Source organism: Chironomus tepperi, unplaced genomic scaffold, assembly GCF_022539635.2.
Source record: "Chironomus tepperi strain 1889 unplaced genomic scaffold, CSIRO-AGI_Ctep_v1 contig_68, whole genome shotgun sequence".
Lineage (NCBI taxonomy): Eukaryota > Metazoa > Arthropoda > Insecta > Diptera > Chironomidae > Chironomus > Chironomus tepperi.
Genome location: NW_027226190.1, coordinates 1,767,979 through 1,791,547, shown reverse-complemented (window position 1 = coordinate 1,791,547; position 23,569 = coordinate 1,767,979). Strand labels below are relative to the sequence as shown.

The 23,569-nt window shown below is 33.6% G+C and overlaps 7 protein-coding genes across 7 annotated transcripts; 3 read left to right on the top strand and 4 right to left on the bottom strand.

Moving 5' to 3' along the window:
* Positions 1 to 774: 774 nt before the first annotated feature.
* LOC139100727 (venom serine protease-like) lies at positions 775 to 2,421 on the bottom strand. Its single transcript, XM_070653432.1, has 5 exons — positions 1,892 to 2,421; positions 1,653 to 1,745; positions 1,363 to 1,597; positions 984 to 1,298; positions 775 to 922 (listed from the first exon to the last, which is right to left on the bottom strand). Exons 1-5 carry the CDS (start codon positions 2,382 to 2,384, stop codon positions 811 to 813), a joined length of 1,248 nt encoding a protein of 415 aa, XP_070509533.1. The 5' UTR covers positions 2,385 to 2,421; the 3' UTR covers positions 775 to 810.
* A 755-nt stretch (positions 2,422 to 3,176) lies between these two features.
* Positions 3,177 to 4,958, bottom strand: LOC139100726 (phenoloxidase-activating factor 3-like). Its single transcript, XM_070653431.1, has 5 exons — positions 4,387 to 4,958; positions 4,088 to 4,180; positions 3,802 to 4,036; positions 3,400 to 3,717; positions 3,177 to 3,336 (listed from the first exon to the last, which is right to left on the bottom strand). Exons 1-5 carry the CDS (start codon positions 4,919 to 4,921, stop codon positions 3,225 to 3,227), a joined length of 1,293 nt encoding a protein of 430 aa, XP_070509532.1. The 5' UTR covers positions 4,922 to 4,958; the 3' UTR covers positions 3,177 to 3,224.
* A 484-nt stretch (positions 4,959 to 5,442) lies between these two features.
* LOC139100710 (phenoloxidase-activating factor 3-like) lies at positions 5,443 to 7,040 on the bottom strand. Its single transcript, XM_070653406.1, has 4 exons — positions 6,519 to 7,040; positions 6,360 to 6,452; positions 6,070 to 6,304; positions 5,443 to 5,984 (listed from the first exon to the last, which is right to left on the bottom strand). Exons 1-4 carry the CDS (start codon positions 7,006 to 7,008, stop codon positions 5,555 to 5,557), a joined length of 1,248 nt encoding a protein of 415 aa, XP_070509507.1. The 5' UTR covers positions 7,009 to 7,040; the 3' UTR covers positions 5,443 to 5,554.
* A 2,012-nt stretch (positions 7,041 to 9,052) lies between these two features.
* On the bottom strand, positions 9,053 to 12,112 carry LOC139100761 (venom serine protease-like). Its single transcript, XM_070653479.1, has 4 exons — positions 10,887 to 12,112; positions 10,727 to 10,829; positions 10,325 to 10,661; positions 9,053 to 9,911 (listed from the first exon to the last, which is right to left on the bottom strand). Exons 1-4 carry the CDS (start codon positions 11,379 to 11,381, stop codon positions 9,590 to 9,592), a joined length of 1,257 nt encoding a protein of 418 aa, XP_070509580.1. The 5' UTR covers positions 11,382 to 12,112; the 3' UTR covers positions 9,053 to 9,589.
* A 694-nt stretch (positions 12,113 to 12,806) lies between these two features.
* On the top strand, positions 12,807 to 17,641 carry LOC139100678 (uncharacterized). The gene is made up of 8 exons (XM_070653363.1): positions 12,807 to 13,620; positions 14,257 to 14,533; positions 14,586 to 14,673; positions 14,734 to 14,833; positions 14,895 to 15,023; positions 16,242 to 17,194; positions 17,258 to 17,362; positions 17,423 to 17,641. The coding sequence occupies exons 1-8, from the start codon at positions 13,081 to 13,083 to the stop codon at positions 17,550 to 17,552; spliced, it is 2,322 nt and encodes a 773-aa protein (XP_070509464.1). The 5' UTR covers positions 12,807 to 13,080; the 3' UTR covers positions 17,553 to 17,641.
* Positions 17,642 to 18,706: 1,065 nt separating this feature from the next.
* On the top strand, positions 18,707 to 20,002 carry LOC139100801 (beta-1,3-glucan-binding protein-like). The gene is made up of 3 exons (XM_070653546.1): positions 18,707 to 19,616; positions 19,675 to 19,776; positions 19,835 to 20,002. The coding sequence occupies exons 1-3, from the start codon at positions 18,742 to 18,744 to the stop codon at positions 19,959 to 19,961; spliced, it is 1,104 nt and encodes a 367-aa protein (XP_070509647.1). The 5' UTR covers positions 18,707 to 18,741; the 3' UTR covers positions 19,962 to 20,002.
* Positions 20,003 to 21,827: 1,825 nt separating this feature from the next.
* Positions 21,828 to 23,241, top strand: LOC139100814 (beta-1,3-glucan-binding protein-like). Its single transcript, XM_070653559.1, has 4 exons — positions 21,828 to 22,093; positions 22,160 to 22,856; positions 22,922 to 23,023; positions 23,080 to 23,241. The coding sequence occupies exons 1-4, from the start codon at positions 21,913 to 21,915 to the stop codon at positions 23,204 to 23,206; spliced, it is 1,107 nt and encodes a 368-aa protein (XP_070509660.1). The 5' UTR covers positions 21,828 to 21,912; the 3' UTR covers positions 23,207 to 23,241.
* Positions 23,242 to 23,569: the final 328 nt, after the last annotated feature.

Here is a 23,569-nt window from a genome sequence, read left to right as displayed (position 1 = left end):
TTATGTCATCAATCAAATCCACTTTTAGTAAACACAATATTACAATTGCACAACAAAATCAGACAAAATTTATTAAAAGTGTAAAATTTATCAAAAATCATCAAAGTTCAAAATGAAACTCAACTGTGAATTCATCAATTACTCTTCAATCGAATACATCTGTCGTGTCACAAAAGCTTATGAATTATCACCGATCGACGGACGTGTCAAAGGCATCAATGGAATTCATCTAGAGGGCAAATCTAATGCTAATGTCAACACATTAATAATTGGTGATCAACAAATTAAACAATTTCCAAGGAATTTGTTATTTCAGATGTCTTTGATCTTACTCCAAATCTTGAGACAATCTCATTTTACAAGAATCAAATCTCATATTTACCTAAAGATGTTTTTGATGGACTTCCAAAATTAAAGAGTATCAATTTGGAGAAAAATATGGATATCGACTGGAGCTGCCGTGAAGTTAAGCATGGAAGAACTATGTTGGATGAAATCAAAAACAACTTAAGTAATCATTTAACTGTAGGATATGTGGGATATACTCCAAAATCTTGCACGGGCTTACAAATGTCTCGTATGCTGTTTTATTCAATAGAATCAAAATTATTGTGTTAAAGTTTGTTTAAAAAATTATTTAAAAATACAACATTAATAAAATTATTTAAAACATTTAAAATTTGTGTATTCTATCTTTATTCTTATTCTATTGCTGATGATTAACTCAATCATAAAGCTGTATTCAATTGTGTAAATCATGTCAATTTTAACTCATTTAAATTTCTTCAACTAGAACTTAGAAAAGTTCATTTATTTATTACATAACAATTCAGTTCCCATCACTTGTTTTATCCATGGAATATAGCTAGGAACATGCACATTTATCGAATATGAATTCTTTAATCCACATTCAAGACCCTCACTGTAATTATAAAAACAATCAATCAAACCTTTAACAACTATCAACAAGTTACTGATTTTACCTCGTAAGTGCAACAAAGTAGAACAAATTATTGATATATGCATATAAGCCACCACCGCTATCTCGTTGACATGTATCACCTCTTCCTCCATTTACTAAAAGTCCTTGACAGCAAACCTTTTGGAGTTGATTACATCCTGTGGCTAAACTTTGATTGACATCTAATCGGACACTTTGAAGGATCCAAGATTTTTTGTCAATTTCTGCTCCCATAGCAAACTCTGTTCCTCCGAATCCAATTGCAGTTAATGCAGTTCCAGTTGGGAAACTGTAGGTTTGATATGGGAATGAGATACAAGCAGGGCCAACTCCTTTGCTGTTGTATTGAATAAGAAATAACGCTGATTATTAGGACAATTAATCAAGTCTTGAGAACTTACCTAAATCGTATGTCCCTTGTAGTTTTGATGTATCCAATGTCATTAACTCGAGTAACGCTATTATAATTAGGATGCTTGATTGCTGCTGCTATAACATACTGTTCTGAATAAGGTGTATCAGCATACACATCAGCAGTAACATTTTGACGACCAACATGTAGATGAACATTGGATATGCCAAGTGAATTAGCATAATCTATACAGTGAGCAGCAGTGATGCTGTATTTGTAAGAAACTGGGGATTTTTGATCTTAATAAATTTCTTTAGGACACAAATTCTATTAACTTACTGATAGTTGCACCACAAAAGCCTTCATAAAACTTATTAATCATAGTCTTAAGCACCGCATTGCCAATAAAAGTTGTGGATGCTGTACTTCTTCCTTTATTAATATAATGAAATTTTAAACTTTTACCTACATATCCCTAACAGGCAAAGAGACAGCTTCTAGGTACCAAAGTGGCATTTCTGTACCATTAAAACCTACTCTTTGCCTGTTTGGGTATTAAAATCTGTTTAAAAAATTACCATTCGCAATACGGATTGAAGGATTCCAACTGCAACTGCAATTAGTAGCTGTTATCGGATAAGCTGTCAGTCTCATTTGGACGGTTCTTTTCAAGTCATTGGAGACTACACGAAATCTAATTTCATTTCCAATTGTATTGAATTTTAATGGATTATTATAATCTCTTAATCCACAATACTTCACACCACTTCTGAATCTTGGATCACCATCAGGTGAAACTTCGACATATTGAGTTGTACATGATGTTGCTGTTCCTGTCAAATTGTGATACAATTCAACTGAGATGTAGGTATCAGTCGGACTTTTGACAATATAGTTGCATGTCGTTTTTGTACTTCCAGGTTCCGAAAAATAAATAAAAAGAGGCTTTCTAGTTACTGTAAAACTTTTTTCAGTGTCGCAGTAGACGTAATCAGCTGCAGTTTGGCATAATGAGTTTCTAATTATAGTGCTTAAAATTAAAATGATAAAAAGTTTCTTATCTAGCACCATCTTTGCCTAGCACTTTTGTATGACTGATAAATAATTTGAAGGAATACATGTAAACAGCCTCCAATTTTGTTCACTGAAGTTTTACTTTTAAGACACATTATGAATAAATATTTGAACAGCTTTATTAGTACTAGTCATGCCTCAATTTTTTTGATAAAGCAAGGCCTGTGTTGAAATTAATTTACAGGCATTTATCAATATTTAAAAGCAATTTACAATTTGCAAAACTTATCAGAACTTTAGTTATGTAACATCAAAACCTTAAAGTCACACTACAAAGCAGGGGCGTTGCGAGGGGGAGGCATTGGGGACACCGACGTGAGTATGAATGAGGTCTAACTCATGCCTGTTTGGGGTTGGATATATTGACTTTATTTTTCGTGCAGGTTTGCACGATTAAAAGCTTTACATTTTTGCGAACAGACAAACTCAGTCTGGGATTTTTTTTTAACATTTTAAGCCAGTACAGTAAGCAAAAGAGTCAGTTTTAGACGTCAACTGAGAGTGATCGTAGAGTACAGCTAATCTTTACGGCTTGGTATGTAAGTATGTGCCAGTGTTGTTCAAGCTGTATGTTGGGGCAAACTAATGTGCAACCGATTGATTATCTTGCTGGTAAGCCAAGACCGAAGTCATACAGTATCGTTAAGGTTCATGTCATTTGAGTGCTTACCACAGAGGATGGGGTTTAATTTGTACTTTTGTATCACATCCTAGAAATCAACAAAGGAATGACATAAAGATTTTGTTCCAAATTTAAAATAATTTATTAATTTTTGTATTGAAAAAATCAGGCATAGAATATTAAGTTCTATAAATTTACTACAATTTCGAAGTCAACTATCTATTGCAAAGTAACTCAGATCCCATTACTTGTTTAATCCATGAAATATAGTTAGGAACATGAACATTTATCGAGTATGAATTTCTCATTCCACAATCAACTCCTTCACTAAAAGTTCAAAAAAAAAAGAATTAAGCTTGATCAGCATAAAGAAACAAATGTTCATCTTACCTAGTTAAAGCCATTAAATAAAACAAATTATTGATGTATGCATAAATACCACCACCGCTATCACGCTGACAAGTATCTCCCCTTTCTCCATTAGACCTTAAATATCCTTGACAGCATACCTTCTGTATTTGATTGCATCCTGAGGCTAAACTTTGATTGACAGTTAATGTGACACTTTGTAGAATCCATGATTTTGTGTCAATCCTTGCTCCAATAGCAAATTCAGTTCCTCCAAAGCCAATCGCAGTTAATGTTGTCCCCGAAGGTATGGCATGTGTTTGATATGGAAATGATATGCATGCAGGGCCAACTCCTCGACTGTCAAATTATTAAAATTACTTTTTTATAGTCAATTGAGATTGATGATTGACATTCGAGCATATAAAAGCTTAAACAATATACCTGAATCGTATATCTCTTGTAGTCTTGATATATCCAATATCATTTGCTTTAGTTTGAGGATTATACCTAGGATGAGTGATTGCTAAAGCAATATTATATTGTTCTGAAAATGCTGTATCAGCATAAACATCAGCAGTGACATTTTGACGACCAACATGCAAGAGAACTTTTGATAAGCCATAAGCTCTTGCATTTGTTATACAATGTGCAGCAGTTATACTGTATTTAAAAGAAACTGAGAAGGTTCTGCAAATATTAGATGATAAACAGGCTGTTTATGGCTTACCTATAGTTGCACCGCAAATAGCTTCATTAAATTTATTAGAGGTAGTTTTGAGTACAGCATTGCCGACAAATGTAGTTGCTGCAGTACTTTGACCTATTTTCACGAATAGTACAAATCAGTGAATCGTTCAAATATCTACAACTCAGTCGGTATGTCTCTGACTTCATGCCGGATTTGATTTAAATGACATAGTCATGCCGGACTTTTGTCGGATTTTGGATCGATTAACCGACTTGAATAATTGAGCATCTTACATAATTTGGAGTATAAAGCAGTTTGAAACTTAAAGGGTTACATACCATTAGCTATACGCATTGAAGGATTCCAACTGCAGCTACAATTTTTTCCTGTTATTGGCCATGCTTGCAATTTGATTTGAACTGTTCGTTTCAAGTCATTCGAGACTACACGAAATCTGACTTCATTTCCGATTGTTTTAAATTTTAATGGATTATAATAAGCTCTTAATCCACAATACTTCATAGCACTTCGATAGTGAGGATCGCCGTTAGGAGAAACTTCCAAATATTGTCCAGAACAGACACTTCCAGATCCAGTCAAATTGTGATATAATTCAACTGAAATATATGAATCTGTTGGACTTTTGACAACATATTCACAAGTAGTTCTTGTATTTCCTGGTTCAGAAAAATAAATCAGCTGAGTTCCTCTAATTGGAATAACTTTTTCAGTATTACAATGGACATAACTAGCTGCTGTTAAATTGAGTGATTTTTTGACAAAAGCAAACAAAATTAAAATAATTAACTTATTTTTATGTAGCACCATCTTGGTAACTGCTTTTTTGAAGTCTGTTAAAGCCACAAAAAGCATTTAAAGCTTCTGAATTTTATTAAATTATTTGTGGCTATAAAAATAAAAAGTGAATAAATATTTGACAACAAGTTTGTTAGAAAAAATGTTATTACTTTTTTATTTCATTTAAAAACTGTGATAACACAAGTTAATTGTGGATATACAGTTGGAAATGATTTGTAGCGCATTTATGTCTGAGGTAAAATTAGCTGATTTATCACTGGCATGGCTCAGGAAAGTTGGAGAGGCTATTGATCTGTCTCGGTGGCTGACCAAACGTCAATTTTTTCCCACTCCAGTGGTACTTCGTGTTTTCACTGAGAATATCGCTGGCGACAGAAGCTGTGCCGGCATAAGCACTTTAAATTAGGTTCAGTAGGTTTACAACCTGGAATATTTGAAACTAAACTGTACAAAGAAGCTTACAAAACGTGGCAATGCTCAGAACCTTAAACAGAAAGAAATCTGTAGCTTGATTGCAGACATGACTTGATGCCGTTCATCATTTTCTCATATATTAGCTATATAAAATACAGAACTTTTAGTAATAAGCAACAAAATCTCAAAAATATTTATTTTTCAGTCAACAATACAAGTTCAAGATTAACAAAAAGGTTTACTGTAGAAATTTCATAAGTCAGATCCAAAATTTTACTTGTTGCACAACAATTCACTTCCCATAAAAGTCTTAAACCATGGAATATAATTAGAAACGTGGACATTTATTGAGAATGAACTTTGTGTTCCACAGACGTAACCCTCACTGGTTATGGCCATAAAATAATATAAATTATTTATGTATCCATAAATGCCACCACCGCTATCACGTTGACATGTATCACCTCTACCTCCATTTGCGACTATGTCTCCTTGACAGCAAACTTTTGGAAGTTGAGTACAAACTGGATCTAAATTTTTTTTGACTGTAAGTTTGACATTTTGTAATATCCAGGATTTTTGGTCAATTGATGCTCCAGCAGAGTATTCTGTTGCTCCAAAACCAATTGCCGTTAATGTACTTCCATCAGGAATTGCGTAGGTTTGGTAGGGAAATGATATACATGCAGGTCCAACACCACGGCTGTTAAGGATTAATATGAAAAAAAATTAGGGCTTGTAAAACTGACTATATCCTGACAAAAAAGACGTTATGCTTAATATAATACCTATATCTAATATCCCTAGTTGTTTTGATATATCCAATATCATTCAAGTTGTTATTTTCATCATAATTAGGATGCTTGACTGCTACTTCGATTGCATATTGTTCTGAATAGACCGTATCAGCATAAACATCGGCAGTGACATTTTGACGTCCAACATGCAACATGACATTTGCTATACCAAAAGAATTGGCATAGTTTACACAATGGGCAGCTGTGATGCTGTATTTGTAGGAAACTAATTTATTTTTTATGTGAATGTCTCAATTAATAGTCAATTTTATTTAACTTACTGATTGTTGCGCCACAAATCGCTTCATAAAATTTATTGATCATTGTTTTGAGGACGGCATTACCAATGAATGTTGTGGACGCTGTGCTTTGCCCTATTTTTAAAATTTATCAAAATGTTTATGAAACCTTTAAGGAATTAAAGATGAATTAAATCTAACCATTAGCAACTCGTGTTGAAGGATTCCAGCTGCAACTACAGTTACTTGCTGTTATTGGCCATGCTGTCATTTTTATTTGAACTACACGTTTTAAGTCATCAGATACTACACGAAATCTGACTTCATTTCCAATCGAATTAAATTTTAATGGATTATAATAATCTCTTAATCCACAGTATTTTGCACTTGTTCTATATCTAGGATCACCGTCAGGAGAAATTTGCACATACTGAGTTGTGCAGGAAGTTCCAGAACCAGTTAAATCATGATACACTTCCACAGCAATATATGAATCTGTTGGACTTTTTACAAGATATTCACAAGCCTTTTGTGTACTTCCAGTTTCAGAAAAGTAGATGTAAAGGCTTTGTCCAACTGCAATGTATTTTCCAGTATTACAATAGATATAATCATCTGCAGTTAATGCGAACGATTTTTTAACAAAAATAGTCAAAATTAAAATAATTAAAATTCTTTTATCGCGTACCATCTTAATGCATCAAATTCACAAGACTGATAAAAGGTTTGAGATAAAAATGATTATTTTGGAGCATCCAATTATATCTTTATTGTATTTTGTTTTCCGCGTACAATATGAATAAATATTTGACTGTACGATAGCTGGAAAAAATTGTTTTTATTTTTTATTTCTCGTGAAATGTGATAAGCAAGTTGGAATGTAGAGTGCATTGGGAAGAATCAAAGCGCATAGTTGATGTTTTGACTATAGCTTGATGGTCTCATGAGAACAGTAATGAAATTGAAAAGAGAATTCTCAGGTGCATTCTTCAAGCATTCTCAAGGGAGGTCATGAATCACAATTGATCTGTAAGAACAGCGAAGTAAGTAAGTAAGTATTCTCATGGGCATAGTCATAAAATTGAGCATGTTCATATATGCTGATTGAAATCATTCCAGATTCATTAAGATGAACATGCTCCATTCCTCAAATACACACATCATAAAAAGTTGGAAAATAGTGTCCCCGAGCAAGTGTATGTCTAGTGAATGATCTGATTTGGTTAAATCCTTCTTTACATTAATGCAAGCTCTAGTTTTGGTAAGATCCAGTTAACATTCAACATATGACAGGCAGATGCATGTTAAAGATATTAAATTTTAAAATGTAAGTTCTACTTCCACTTCTACAGTACCGGCTAATATCAGCTCAAAATAAAGACATCTTCTATAAACTGCTAAATAATTCAACTAATTTATAAAAAGACTTTACAAAAATTTGGGCAATTTTAGGTTTACAGTTTGAGAACTTGTGGTAGGATTGAGCTTTTAGTCACACCAAGATCTCAAAACGCTATTGCACACTTTAACTTGCCAGACAAAATGATTCAACAGTAATGCTCCAAAAAGCTAAGGATAAATTAACAACGATACGAGATAATACCTGAAAAATACAGACATTTCCATTGTCAATGTTGGTGTCGTCATTTGTTGGTCTATAACTGTACATGAATGTTCATTGATATACACATTTTTTTATGAATGATACATCAACCAATGTATTTGTTTTAAGCATGCGACAAAAAGAATCCGAATTATTTTTTTGAGTTCTGTTCATTGATGCAGAGTATGAAAGTTTGCGGGCTTATTTCTTTCATATCAGAGAGCTGTCGTTTAATTGACATTATAAAGATAACATTTGAACAAATAGATAAATAGTTGGGACATGTTATTCTCATTGAAAAATGACGCGGAATTAAGGCCAAAAGCAGCAAAACAACAATTTCTTCAAAAAAACAATTTCCCAGGTCTCGTTCCAAAACTTTCCTCATTTAATGACTCAATGAAACTTACTCGTAATCAGATTGAAATCTCATGTCATTCAGCACATGGAACAAGAAAAGAAAAACTCATTCTGAAATAGTTTATTGACGGCAATATTAAAAAGCTTTCATTGAAACTTTTGATAATAAAATCTCCGGCAATGAAGTTTTAATTGTGTAAGTTGTAAAACTTTTAAATGCATTTAACTGTTTCTTTCTTTTTGTTATATTGTTTTATAGCTGTAACTGTTTTAAAGCTTGAATTATTTTAATCTAGAATTTAAATACCTTTTATTGTGACTGTGTTGTAGATTGTGTTGTTGACAAGTTGTTGATGAAAACAGAAATCAAATTTTAAAATGCTTAGAGGACACTGACCTATAAGCAGTTACGTGTCGCTGTAGAGCGAAAGGTTTGTATCAAAATTTGTTAATGTAGCTTGAAGGTTGTCGATTCAAATCCAAGATTCCAATATTAGATACTTCAATTAGGGACCAATCGCTTGTTTTGCTTTTTGGCGGCCAGAAAGTCGATTGTTTGAGCTACGTAATGATCGGCGCCAAATTTAATAGATTTGATAGAAAGTACCTGAAAGTATCACGTTATGACAATTGATGATCGAAACGAAATACCAAATTTTAAAGCTAATATGAAATGTTTTACTAATTATAGACGGACGGTTAAGTCGATGAATAAATAATAAAAACAGTCATTATCCACAAAAACAAACGTACATACTTAAATAAACGTCGAGACATATCATAATTATTTATTTATTTAAAGCTTTCAGTTGAACTAAATTTAGAAAAATTCCTGAGAAGTCCTTAGGGTCCGTTCACTTATTAATTAAGGGATCGTTCACTTATTGCGTTACAGAATAATAAACTTTTTTCAAAAATGAACAATCTGAACTTCTGTTTACTCATCTCCCCACGGCCTGAAAGTAATAAGTGAACGGCCCATTACTCATCTCATGTGATAAGCAACCTGTTTCCTCCGGCACACAGATTTCGGGAGTGTACCAAATAAGATTTTCAAATTTTAATAAATAAATTAAATAAAGGGTTCAAAAGCTAACTTCAAGTGCTAGTTTTTCAAGGTTAAAGAACATCAATTATGCTCAATCAATACAATGTAGAACAGATTTACTAGATTAGTGTGCCAATTATAAATTTTGTACTTTATGGTGTGCCACGAAGAAAATTTCTAAAGCTAAGGTGTGCCGTGGCTCAAAAAGGTTGCCCACCACTGAGATAAGTGAACGACCTCTGAAACAAAAATCTTCAAATTTTAAAAATATCGATAGCAAACAAATTCATTTCCTATATTAGCTCTTATCCAAGAAATCAGTCTTGACACTCTTGTAAACACCAATGGTTGAGCATTTGTTGACTTAAGTTGAAGATTAAATAAGCCAATTAAGAACTTTTTGTCTCCAGATGAGAAAAACAGAGCTGCTCCCGGGTATTCTGGGTAGATTGTTGTTGCATTGTATCTATTGAGACATAGTTGTGAATTTGATATTGTTAATGTTTTGAAATTAGATGCACATTTAGTGTTTTCCATGGCAATTGCGTTGTTGGTTTCTAAAAACTGTTGAAGTCCGTCATTGCTGTAAATTAAAAATTCTAATAAGTCTTCTTTAAAAGTTTTGGTAATGTGCAGGAATGGTCATATGCAGGGAAGGAAAGATGTGCTTGTGTCAAATCTTTCTGGACATAGTTCTTCAATATGCAAGGGGCTTTTGAGACAAAAATGACACATTTTTTCTTCCCTACCTCGTCTCCATCCTTCACTTGATCATTTTCAAATCATGACTTATTTTGTGGACCAGTTTGTAGACTACATGCAGCGATGCCATCAAAGCAGTGGTTTGATCCCACTATAAACTGTAGGTCTACTGGGTCCAAAGGTCTAGTGTATCATCATTCTTGAAATAATCATTACTCTTGAAACACCTTAGCTCAACTCTGGATTTAGAATACTCTGAATAGCTTAAAGTATTTTTGCAGCCAATCTACTTACTTGTACTTGTTCCATCCAACCATCTCAAAAGTTCTCTCGTCATAAAAATCCTCATCATAAAATGATGCAGCAAATGCCAAGCAAACTGGTGATACAGCACGAGTAAATCTCATAGGGATTTTTGTTGTAAGTATTGCAATGTCATATTGCTGTGATGCTGTAGTGTCTGCATAATTTTCATGATTTTTGATGCTACTAATTTCATAAATATCTGAGTAAAATTGATCGCTATCTGATGGATATTCCTTGTAACCAGTAAGTACATGAAGTGTTGATGCTATGTTTTCTGTTGACTTGTAATAGCAGTTAGCGGAACTGACGATGTACTTTGTTGTGACTAAAATAATGAAATTTACTGATTATAGATTAGATTTAAGGATAATTCATGTATATCCAACTTACTTATTACACCAGTACAGACAATTTCATCCTTTTCCACATGAAGAATTCCAACCGTTGATGTATATCCTTTGTATCTCCTCGAGGTTTCCATTTTGCCGTATTTCTAAAAAATAAATAAAATTTCCTTACAAATCACATCAGTAAGATCTTTAAAGCTTACATAATACAATCCCCATCCGCAATTACAGTTTTCATTTGAAATTCGCATAGCATTTGCAAAAACTTGAAATCTCCCTTGTCCACCGACGTCGGAAATATAACCGACAGACATTTGGTTACCAACACTATCTAGATCTATTGTGTCAGTTCCACAAAAAACGTCAGCATCAGAAAACTTTTTGTTTCCATTTCGTGATATAAAAAATCTTTGTCCTTGCCCGGAGCAGTTTGGGATGCGAATTTTCAAGTCAAGTGATATTATACCAGTTACTCGAACGATATAACCGTGAGGCGCTATATATTGCACAACACAACTTGTACCTGCTGCATATTTTACTCTCGTATCGTATAAGCTGTAGTTTTTACTTTGAAATATGTGAGTTGTTGTTGGGGTTAAATTCACCGTTGTATCACATCCTTCAAAAAAAGATGCCACGTATACAGAGTTATAAATTATTATAATTAATAAAATTTTTAACGACCACTGCATCAGCATCTTACCTTATACTACAGTCTCTCAAAATGAAAATGATAAAATAAAATATATATTTTACTGGAAGGAAGCATTAATGTTTTAAAACAGATGATTAACATTTGTGTAAACAAACAGAACGACAATTGTAAAGACGATGACAACGTAGTAATTGTTGGGCTAAAAATGGTGGTGAAGGTTGGGGTTATCTTATAGTCTCGCTTACACTTCCTTATGACTTGAGTGAAATTGGCATTAAAGATGTTTTTTTAGAAACTTTTTGACTTTTATGTCCGTGATTAGTTGAGTGACATGCTTGTTTTCTTAAATAGTAATTAACTCTACAGTGAAATTCAAAGCTTTTAATTTGAATAATTCATTGATATGCCGATTATTGCTTTCACAAAACAAATAATTTGTTCATGCAAAGGATGTATGCTTTTATAAATATATTCACACCTTAATAAATATTTTATTGAATTTAAACTCTTAAAAATTTGCAGAGTCAGTTGATGTACCGGTGAGTTGCTCAATAATATCAATGCAACGTACCTAGCCACAATTTGTTTGTCGTGAATCACACAAACCGAGTTCGTGTGACTAACAATTAGACATTCTCTGGGATTGAGCCCAGGTCGTTAGAATGATAGTCCGATGCTCTAACCACTTGAACATTGTCGCTTTTTCGCTAAACGCTTTCTGAAACCCTTACTTACTTATTTACTGGAACCATGCTCTGATTTTGAATTTAGGTTATTTTCTCTATTTAGTCTTAAAACCGCACTCCAATTGAAGCTTCTTTTCCAAGTAGAATCCATCCTAGTAAAACAAATTGACTTCTATCCAGCCGTACTTTTGCATCAGTATCTCACGATTAATGTCCCAGCTCTTTTTAATAATGCACTATTTGATGGACAATCTTTTAGATTCAAAGTCAAAAAAATTCTGAGAAAATCTTAAGCTCACCCATGTGGATTTTTGTCTAAATTTTATTACCATGTACAGGTTACCAAGTAGCCATGACTGCCAGTGTGAGTATAAAAAAATCATTTGAATAACTACTTCAAGCTTAATTTAATTTTGAAGTGCGACGACTAATCGATTTTTTAAGTATTGACAACTTAATTTTAGAAATTTAAAAGAAAAGGCACTTTAGACAACTCAACAAGCATAAAAGTACTATTGATTGTTTTGTACTTGTACTTTATTCACTCATTGCACAATTATATTATTTCACGTCCATATGGTACGAGACATTTGTGTTTTATGATAAAGAAAAAGAAACAAAATACTTAAATTGTTCCATTTGTTCTACATTACTTGAAAGAAGTCTTATCATTTGATAGAATAGTAAATTCGTGCCAATATCATTTCGTGAAACATGTGCTATTTTCTACTCATATATAAATTAGAAGCACCTCCGAGAATGATTCATTTACTAATTTAAAATTTGTGAGGATCAATTAGTACTTAGGTACGAATTAAATCAATTGAGTTAGGTGACAATATTTTTTGCCATAGCTAGTTACTTTGCAGACTCAGTAGCGGTTAAGACGTCAAGACGGTTCGTTGTCCAAAGAGAAATTTTAGTGAAAAAATTTAAATTATTTTTTACTGCTGTCTAAAACTTTAAGTATTGAAATTACTAAGTGAATCATTCCGTCCAAAATAATTTAAAGCCACACTAAATAAGACTACATTCACGGTCTAAATATTAACAACAATGTCTAGTGCTCAGGAACTTGAAAAAATATTCTTTATCATACTGTCATTAATTGTGAATTCAAATTGTGGACGAGTTTGTTTACGTTCATTAACAACCGTAACTGGAACATTTGCACCATCACAATATTGTTCTGGTGATGTGATATTTGAGGATAATTTTAATATCCTTAATCAGAATGTTTGGCTTCTGGAAAATAGTATGGGAATTGGTGGTGGCAGTAAGGAATTCCAATGGTATGTGAATGATCCAATGAATGCATATACAGAACAAGGAATTTTACATATTGAGCCAACATTTACGGCTGATTTATATGGAGAGGAATTCCTATACTCTGGTCATGTTTACATACCGCCAGATAAATGTACACAAAATATTTTTAATGGCTGCAACAAAACTGGTAATCATGATAACATAATAAATCCAGTCCGAAGTGTAAGAATGAATACGATGAAATCATTTGCATTCAAGTATGGAACTGTTGAAATACGTGCAAAAATACCAACCGGCGACTGGCTTTTCCCAGCATTATGGTTGAACGTGAGTGTTAATTCTTTAATAATTATCAAATTTTTAAACACCGTGACAACAGCAAAAGGTGCTAAAATTCAATAAATATATGTTGTCTGTTTTTCGGAACTATTAATTAGCTTGTTTCTGATATAAACTAATTTGTGATATCAAACAATAATATTTGAAGATACAAAAGCTTTAATTTTTTGGATAAATATATTTAATTGATGAATCAATTTGGGAATTTCCAAAATGGTCTGATAAGCTCATAATTTGATATGCTAATAAAGCAATTATCTATTAATACATTGTTGAAATATAAATAGATTAGATTCTATGTCAAATTAGACAATTTGCCGAATGAGTTTCCATACAATAACCAAAGTTGGCAATTAGTCGACGACTATCGGCAAAAGTCCGCCGATTCGATGTCAACGGTGAACACTGGTGCAGTTGACAGGTGCCATCGGCGGTCAGTGATACCTAACAAAGTCAATGACACCTGTTATTGACGGCGCTTGGTGGCCGTTGACATCGATAACACCTGCCAACGGCAGCCGACCAATCGCAGTTCGACGTTAACTGCCGATTGTGGAAGTCTTAAAAATAGCCGAAAACATCCGATTCCCAATTCTGTAATCAATAATCATTTTCTTTATCTAGCCTCGTTTTTCAAAATTCGGTCCATGGCCAATGTCTGGAGAGATTGATCTAATGGAGAGTCGAGGGAATCAACAACTTTATAGTGGATCAGTAAATGTTGGAGCAGAACAAATTTCAAGTACTCTACATTTTGGACCAGCGCCAGGTGTTGACGCATGGAAAACAGCACACTGCTCAAAAAATCTGGAAATCAATGGATTCAATTTTGATTTTCATATTTATAGACTTACATGGACACCAGCTGGCTTTGAGTTTCATGTTGATAACACATTAATTGGTATGTTATTAAGGTTAAATCTGATAATTGAGTTCTTAATCTGAACCTCTAGGCGTAATTGACGCTGGAGATGGATTCTTCAAGCGAGGACATTTCAATACCAATAATTACACAAATCCTTGGATCAATGGAACTAATATGTAAATACATCAACTGAATTCATTTAGTTTCTCAATTTTTGATTCAACATCATATTCCAGGACTCCATTTGATCAAGAATTTTATTTGATTATGAACCTAGCAGTTGGTGGCACAAGCTTCTTCAGTGATTATTTCGAGAATTTACCAGTTCCGAAACCAGTAAGTTAAACATTATTTTTGAAGCTGTCCATATGTGAATATTAATTCTTCTTAATTTAAGTGGCTCAACACTTCAAAACGTCCTGCAGCAGAATTTTGGGAAGCTAGAGATCTATGGATGGATACTTGGAAGCTAGATGAAACAGATGATGCACATTTTCAAATTGATTATGTAAGGGTTCGAGCTTTATAAAATGATTTTGTGATAAAAATTTTGTATATAAAATTTAAAATATTGAAAAAAAATTATTTTGTGCTGTTTCACTTCCTTTATGTAATTTTTATTATAGACTTAATAGAAAAAGAGCATGTTTTCGAGAGGTGGGCATGCTCGAGATTGTTGCTTGAACTTTACTACGCTCTGAGTGCATACTGGATGTTTGGGATAAATTAAAGCTTAAGTTAATGCGTTGAAGTGTCCTAGTGGTTTAGTTCTTGGTGACTTATTCATTGCACATCGACATCTCTATCATGAATTCGAGACTCGGTATGGGAATTCTCTACATGTCAATTTTCGAATCACATGCACTGTATATGAAGTTCACAGCCTCCGTGTATAGGTTTCAATCAGTAGTTTCATCAAAGGATAAGTTTAAATTCGACTGTAAACTGTGTAGCGAACGGGTGGTTTGCGAACTGACTGAAGGTATCTGTAAGATTATGTCACTAACGGCCTAGTTTTGAGTGCAGTGGTTTAGTGAGTTAACTATCATTAGCCCAGAGCAGGGCTATGAGAAGTTCATATCGCAAAGTTTTGAACGTTTCAGTTCTAAATAGGTAAAGTCGTGAAAGAAAAAAAGCCGCTTATCCTTTTTTTACCGCCGAACTACTGTTCCAGTTTAAGCTTCTTTGATATAGTTTTCTTTAAAGCTTAAGTCAAAATTTTCTTTTCAAAAACAAAATTTTTAGGGTTTTTTTGTCAAAGGTTTTGAGAATCTCTGTTGTTTAACAAGTCTGAGAACGTTCGCTCATGTAATTTTTTGAGAGCGAATTTTATTGTTAAAAAAAATGGAAATTTTATTATTATTTAATTTATTTTATTGGAATTACCATTGCTCTCAATTTATCTGATTAGCCTTCTATTTTCTATGTTAATACGCAGATTATATGTCACGATGCAAAGTTAAAGTGGAAATTTAGTAAAGTTCATCAAAGGTTATCGAATTGTTACATTTGAAAATATAAACTCAAAATATTCTCTGAGAATATGAGCGAAATCTTTAAAATCTTAACAATTGAACTTTGATATTACTCCAAGATACATGTGTATGACTTAATTTTTTTCAAATTATTCTCAGAAATCTCATTTACTTTGCGGAACATCTAGAGCAAATGTTTGTTCAAATGTCATGTAAATAAATTCACCTATTCTTGGGGATTTTTAATCAGTATTAAGCTAGTATAAATAGTCGTTTTACTCTCTGAATCAGTTCATTCAGTAATCTCAGTTCATTCAGCTGTCAGTGCTGGACACAAGATGACTTCATTAAAAACAATTGTGATTTTATTATTTTCTGTGATTAGTGCTAGTTTGGCATGTAATCCTACAGTAACGACAGCGAGTGGATCAAAAGCACCAAATCAAATTTGTTCTGGTCAGTTGATTTTTGAGGATAATTTTGATTCGTTAGACCAGTCAAAATGGAAGTTTGAAAACACATTAGCTGGTGGAGGCAACTGGGAATTCCAATGGTACCCTGGCTATGATAGTAAGAATGCTTATACAAAAAATGGAAATTTACACATTGCACCGACAACAACAGCGAGTATATTTGGTGAAAAGTTTTTGACATCAGAACGTGTCGTCATTCCAGCAGATCAATGCACTGCGAGTTTTGATTATGGCTGTGATAGAACTGGAAGTCGAGATCATATCATTAATCCAATAAGAAGTGCTAGAATGGACACAAGTGATTCATTTTCTTTTAAATATGGTCAAATGGAAATACGTGCTAAATTGCCGGCTGGAGACTGGTTGTGGCCAGCGTTGTGGATGCTTCCAAAGAAAAATACTTATGGAGGCTGGCCAAGATCAGGTGAAATTGATTTAATGGAATCACGTGGAAATCGTGACCTTCGTGCTTGGAATAATCAAATTGGAAATGAACAAGTCAGTTCAACTCTTCATTTTGGACCAAGTCCTAGTCATAATGGATTTTCGACAGCTCATTATGAAAAAAATAGACAACCTGGATACAATGACGGATTTCATCTATTTAAAGTAATTTGGAGACCAAATAAACTGGAATTTTATGTCGACAATGAACATTATGGCACTGTTGATGCTGGAAATGGTTTTTGGGATCGTGCACAATTGTGGAATTCAGGAATGCCAAATCCATGGGCTAATGGAAGTAAAATGTAAGGACAACTTTTCTTATATTTCTATTTGTTCCTTTAATTGTTTACATAACTATACATTAGGGCACCATTTGACCAAGAATTTTTCATCATCATGAATCTTGCTGTTGGAGGTACCGGCGGATACTTTCCAGATAGTGGAGTGAATAAACCTAATCCAAAACCATGGTAAGTTTCATAGATTTGCTTCCGAGAATATAAAGTGCAATTAATTATTGATTCTTACAGGAAGGATTCAAGTTCGAGAGCAGCAGCAGAATTTTGGGAGAAAAAGAATGATTGGTTGCCTGGCTGGAATTTGGGAGTCAACGATGATTCACATTTACAAGTTGATTATGTAAAAGTATGGGCTTTATAAGGTTTTATGTTTAAATCTTAATGATCTGTTCCGAGTAGACAAAAATACGTTATAATTGGTTAATGTCTAGTTGATCTCTAGTTCTAACGTATTTTTGTCCACTCGGGTATGTGACAATGTCTGAAAGATGATGTAGAAATAAAATATTAGTTCAAGAAACTTTTTCGTATTTAACATGTTTAATATTTATTCATGAATACTAAAGGAAGGTGTAAAGTTTTGCATAACCTAATAAGTGAACGACATCTTATATAAATACACCAAATTAGGAAATATTCAGCAAGATATAAAAGACCTTCAATTGACCTACAATTTTTTTTATAATTTCCACCTGTGTTACAAGCCATTTACAAGTAATACTGACCAAGATAAAAGCATCTATAAATGCTTTTACGTAACTTTCCCGAGCGGCACATGGCAGCAAACCGCATTTCGTCTTAAAAATGGATCAAAATCAGTCGTTAGGACAACATCAGTTAGAAAGGTCGTCAGGGCATCTTCGCGTCTTTATGTTGATACGGCGACGCAGCGGTTTCTAAGAGAACATCCTTTGCTGTACTGGTTTTACAAATATTATATATGTAAGAAATGAATAATTTAATTCCCAAACGACCCTTAACATTGACAATGTGATGGCACCTACAATGACATCTCCTTTCACTTTTTATTGTTATTTATTCTCGGTACCCTTGAGGATAATAATCAATTCAATTGAATTGTATTCATTTCTGAAGCACTTGTATATAAAAATATCAAGCTAAATATAGATTGCTATGCAGCATCAAAGATGAAATTTGTCATTCAGTGACTCGTCTTATTAAAGCATCGACATCATGCATTTTAAATCAATAAACATTTAAAGTATAAACACGCGTACGGCATGTTTATGTTGTCGAGCTGTCAACAGGTTTCCGATAAAATGTCTTCTTATTATTAAGCACTTCTCCTATCTTGACAGTAGCTTACCACCAGTAAGAGAAATTCTTATCAAAATTAATATTATTGTTCTTGATAAAAACAATTAAACTTGTTGAAAGATTCCATTTTTATCGTATCACGTCTTATCAAACAACATGTATTAGAAGCGCAAAAATATCACGAGATGATAGGATGGAATGGAGGAACTGTATAAATGGCCAAAAATTCGATTGAAATGTTTTAATTTTTCATTTTCGTTCGGCAGTGAAAGATGAAAGGTATTGTGGTTGTTTTGCTTTGTGCAATTGGAATTGTGTACGGATGTACTCCATCTGTTACTAGAGTATCAGGAACTGTAGCTCCAAGTAGCTACTGCTCTGGTGATATCATTTTTGAAGATAATTTCAACAGCATCAATTTTACAAATTGGTTCTTTGAGAATACATTAGCTGGTGGTGGAAACTGGGAATTCCAATGGTACCCAGGACATGATTATGCAAATCTTTATGCTGAAAATGGACTTTTGAAATTCGCTCCAACTTTCACCGCTGATCGTTATGGTGAAGCTTTCCTTACTTCAGGAAGAGTTGTAATTCCACCAGATCAATGCACACAAGCTGATTGGTATGGATGTGAACGTCAAGGAACTGCAGAAAATATTATCAATCCAATTAGAAGTACAAGAGTTGATACAAGACGATCATTTGGATTTGTTTATGGTGAACTTGAAATCCGTGCAAAAATGCCTGCTGGAGATTGGTTATGGCCAGCACTTTGGCTTATGCCTCAATCAAATGTTTATGGTGGATGGCCAAGATCTGGTGAAATTGATTTAATGGAAATGCGTGGAAACAGAAACTTATTCAGTGGCTCAACAAATGTTGGTGTTGAACAAGGAGGCAGCACAATGCATTTTGGACCAAACTGGAACTTCAACGGATGGCCAACAGCTCATCATACCCGCAATCAACAACCAGGTTTTAATGCAGGATTCCATCTTTATAGATTAGTATGGACACCAACAGAAATTCAATTCTGGTACGACAATAATCATGTTGGAACTGTTGCTGGAGGTACTGGCTTCTGGGATCGTGGAAATTTCCACAATTCAGGATTTACCAATCCATGGGTTAACGGAACTGTCATGTAAGATATTAATAATTTTTTTGGGATCAAACAAATATTTATTTTTAAAATTATTTAGGGCTCCATTCGATCAAGAATTCTACATCATCATGAACCTTGCTGTTGGAGGTACAAACTACTTCTCTGATTCATTCGTGAACGTTCCAAACCCCAAGCCATGGTAAGACAATTGAATTGCTTTTGAATTAAAACAGTGATAAAATGTACTTTCTTTGTAGGCATAACGACAGTCCAACAGCACCCCGTGATTTCTGGAGAGCACGTAATGCATGGGAACCAACATGGAACCGTGGAACTGAAGACTCATTCATGCAAATCGATTATGTTAGAGTTCGTGCATTGTAAATACATAAATAAAGAGATTATTTGAATTTTCCCCAAAAAAATATTATTGTTTCTATTTCAACCTTGACTACTTCCTTTTATCAATAAAAAAAAACTTTGCGGGATTTTCAGATTAGTTCAATCTCATGTTTTAAAGTCTAGGTGGTAGTTCTGTTATCAGCATTGAGTGCAATTGAACTGATTAAAAATATTTTCAACATCTGATTCGAGTTTTTTAACTCAATGAGAGCCAAACTTATTTGTGCTGCGAGACAAAAATACTCTCGAGTAGATAAGGAGCAGTTGGAACTAGAAAAGCTCAACTAGTCCTTAACATGATATTAGTTTTGCCTTGTAATTATAACGTATTTTTGCGACTTCTTTTACAAATAATTTTTCCTATAAATTCTTACGGTGTGAGTATGTCCAATGTCCACATTGGGCTTCGTCAATGATTGAATAATTTTTTTAGGACACATATCCCAATGTGTAGACTGGCATAAAAGTGTGTTTTGAGATTAATTGAATTTACTCAATACTTGAACTTTACTTTTATCACGAAACAAAATTCGTAAGTCACTAACAGCCATCATTATCTGATAAGATTAAAATTCCGTTTGTTACTGGTTTGATATTATTGTTTTCAGACGACAGGAGTCCACCACCAATGACTGATATAATTTACTGATAATTATAACACTTATCATTTGAGAATGACAGTGGGTTCTTTATTTGTCAAGAATATTATTTATTGTATATTGTTATTCTCATTGAAGCTTTCGTTTAAGCTTTAACATGCATAGGTGAACATAGACGCATTTTTCGAGATCATCATTTTACTAGTAAGTACTTACTTTTCTGGATATACAGATCAATTGTGATCCATAGCCAACCTCAGAAGTCACCTGAAACTGGACCTATCGATGACTACCACTTGCAAATTTCCGATACCAAGTGCAATACTATCTCTATCGACAGCTTCCTTCCAATAGTTATTTGGACGTCCACGCACCCTTTTACCGTCCAAAAAGTCAGCTTTAAAGACCTTAATTAATGAAGTTTCTACAGGCCGTCTAATTTACAATACCAAATGCAAAAATGTCACTAAATCCTGTATCTGGCAAAAAGTTAGTGTCTGGAATTTAGCTGTTGCATTGTCGAGAAAATAGCTAAATTTATTTCCGCAAGTAAGCAAACAAGTTAATGTACACGATAACTCAAAAACTAGACATCGTTCAAACTATGAAACTTTAAATCCTCAAATAAATGTCAAGCAAAGTTTGGTTTATGTGCTTAACTTTCTATTGTACATATCCGCATTGGGTTTCTATTCAATAAGTTCACTGTTTTTATCCATCAAACTTAGTATATGCTTACTTTTTGTAAACAAATTGTCATACAGTCACACTATTGTTGAGTCAATTTAATAAGTAAGTTTAGGTTAAAGTCTAGAAAAATAAAAGCTTCCAAAAAAGGATCCCTTTCCCTTTCATGTCAAAGTTAATGAACCATAATGAGTCGCTGTTTAAATATTAATTAAAATCCTTGCCAAGATCTGATTATGCTTAATTTAAATGCATGAATAAAAGTTATCCGTACAAATTATGTCATATCCTGTATCATATAATTTTGAACTGTATGAGTGAAAATTTTTAAAAAATTCCACAACGTAAACGTACAAAGTTTCATTCATAGAATACAAACACGCGTGTGGCATGTAGCTGTCATTAGTGAGGTGATAAGATTAAAGTTCCTTCTTCGCCTTTTTGGTTTTTGAGTAATTCTTTGAGTTGGTTAATCTCTTTTAACCGGTTGAGTTTTATTTTTGGTCTTATCAAAGTTTATTGGGAGCGTGAAATTATCACGAATTGGACGAGTGGTGACAAAAAACTGTATATAATGCTGAGAATTCATTCATAGCTTCACAATTTCATTTCTTAATCACAAGTGTAACATTGTAAGGAAGGTGAAAATGAAAATTGCAGTGCTGTGTGTTTTAGTTTGTGCTTTCGGAATCTCAAATGGATGTGTACCATCATTCACAAAAGTTTCTGGAACTGCAGCTCCTCGTACATTCTGTTCAGGAGATGTCATTTTCGAGGACAATTTTAATTGTTTAAATCATCAAAAGTGGTTCTTTGAGAACACTTTAGGTATGGACATACTTCTAATATTTTGTGATAATTACTTTAATAATTCAATTAATTTTTTCAATATAGCTGGAGGTGGAAACTGGGAATTCCAATGGTACCCAGGTTTTGATGCAGAAAACATTTTCGCTGAAGATGGAGTTCTTAAGTTCCGTCCAACCTTCACATCAGACCGTTTTGGTGAAGCTTTCTTAACTCAAGGACGTGTTTCAATTCCTCCAGATCAATGCTCACAAGCTGATTGGTATGGATGCGATCGTACAGGAAATGACAACAATATTATCAATCCAATCAGAAGTATTCGAGTTGATACACGCAAATCCTTCTCATTTGTTTATGGTGAACTTGAAATCCGTGCAAAAATGCCTGCTGGAGATTGGTTATGGCCAGCACTTTGGCTTATGCCTGAAGCAAACTTCTATGGAGGATGGCCAAGATCTGGTGAAATTGATTTATTAGAAACACGTGGAAATAGAAATCTTTTCGATGGCTCAACAAATGTTGGTGTTGAACAAGGAGGCAGTACAATGCATTTCGGACCAAACTGGAACCATAATGGATGGCCAACAGCACATAGAACTCGTAATCAACAACCAGGTTATGATGCAGGATTCCACAACTATACATTGAGATGGGAACCAACAAGAATTACATTCCTTTATGATGGTGAAGTTGTTAATACAGTTGATGCTGGAACTGGCTTCTGGGATCGTGGAAATTTCCACGATTCAGGATTTGCCAATCCATGGGCAAATGGAACTGTATTGTATGTTATTTTTAAATAATTTTATGCCAAGTTGTGCTGATTTTATATCTAATTTCTAATTATAGAGCTCCATTCGATCAAGAATTCTACATTATCATGAACTTAGCTGTCGGTGGTGTCAACTTCTTCCCAGATCATTTCGTCAACAGAAATAACCCTAAGCCATGGTAAATAGGAATTAAAGTAGTATTTTTCAAAATATTTAATAATATTTTTTCAATAGGAACAATGGAAGTCCAACTGCATTACGTGACTTCTGGAGAGGTAGAGCCGGATGGGAACCAACATGGAACCTTGGAACTGAAGACTCATTCATGCAAATTGATCACGTTAGAGTACGCGCTTTATAAAAATTTGGAATAAAAAAAAGTTTAAAAAAATTTAACTTTTGATCTTTTGACTGCATGAGTTGACTCCATGACTGACTTATCTGATGGCAATAGAGAGGTTTTGCACTATCAGACACGCGATAGCTGCTTTGACATTGTATTAATTGCTATCACGTTGTAAACAAATTTTAAAAATTCCAACTTTATTCAATTTTCCCAATACTTTCCTAATTAGGGAATTCCCGATTATTTCAATTAAGATTATCACGAATACTCCCCATTTACGGTTTGTTTTTATTATTATTGTGGGAATAAGAAAGCATTTCGATCATATGATTCATAAACGCAATTGAACTTTAATCGAATCATGAAAATGCTTATCAA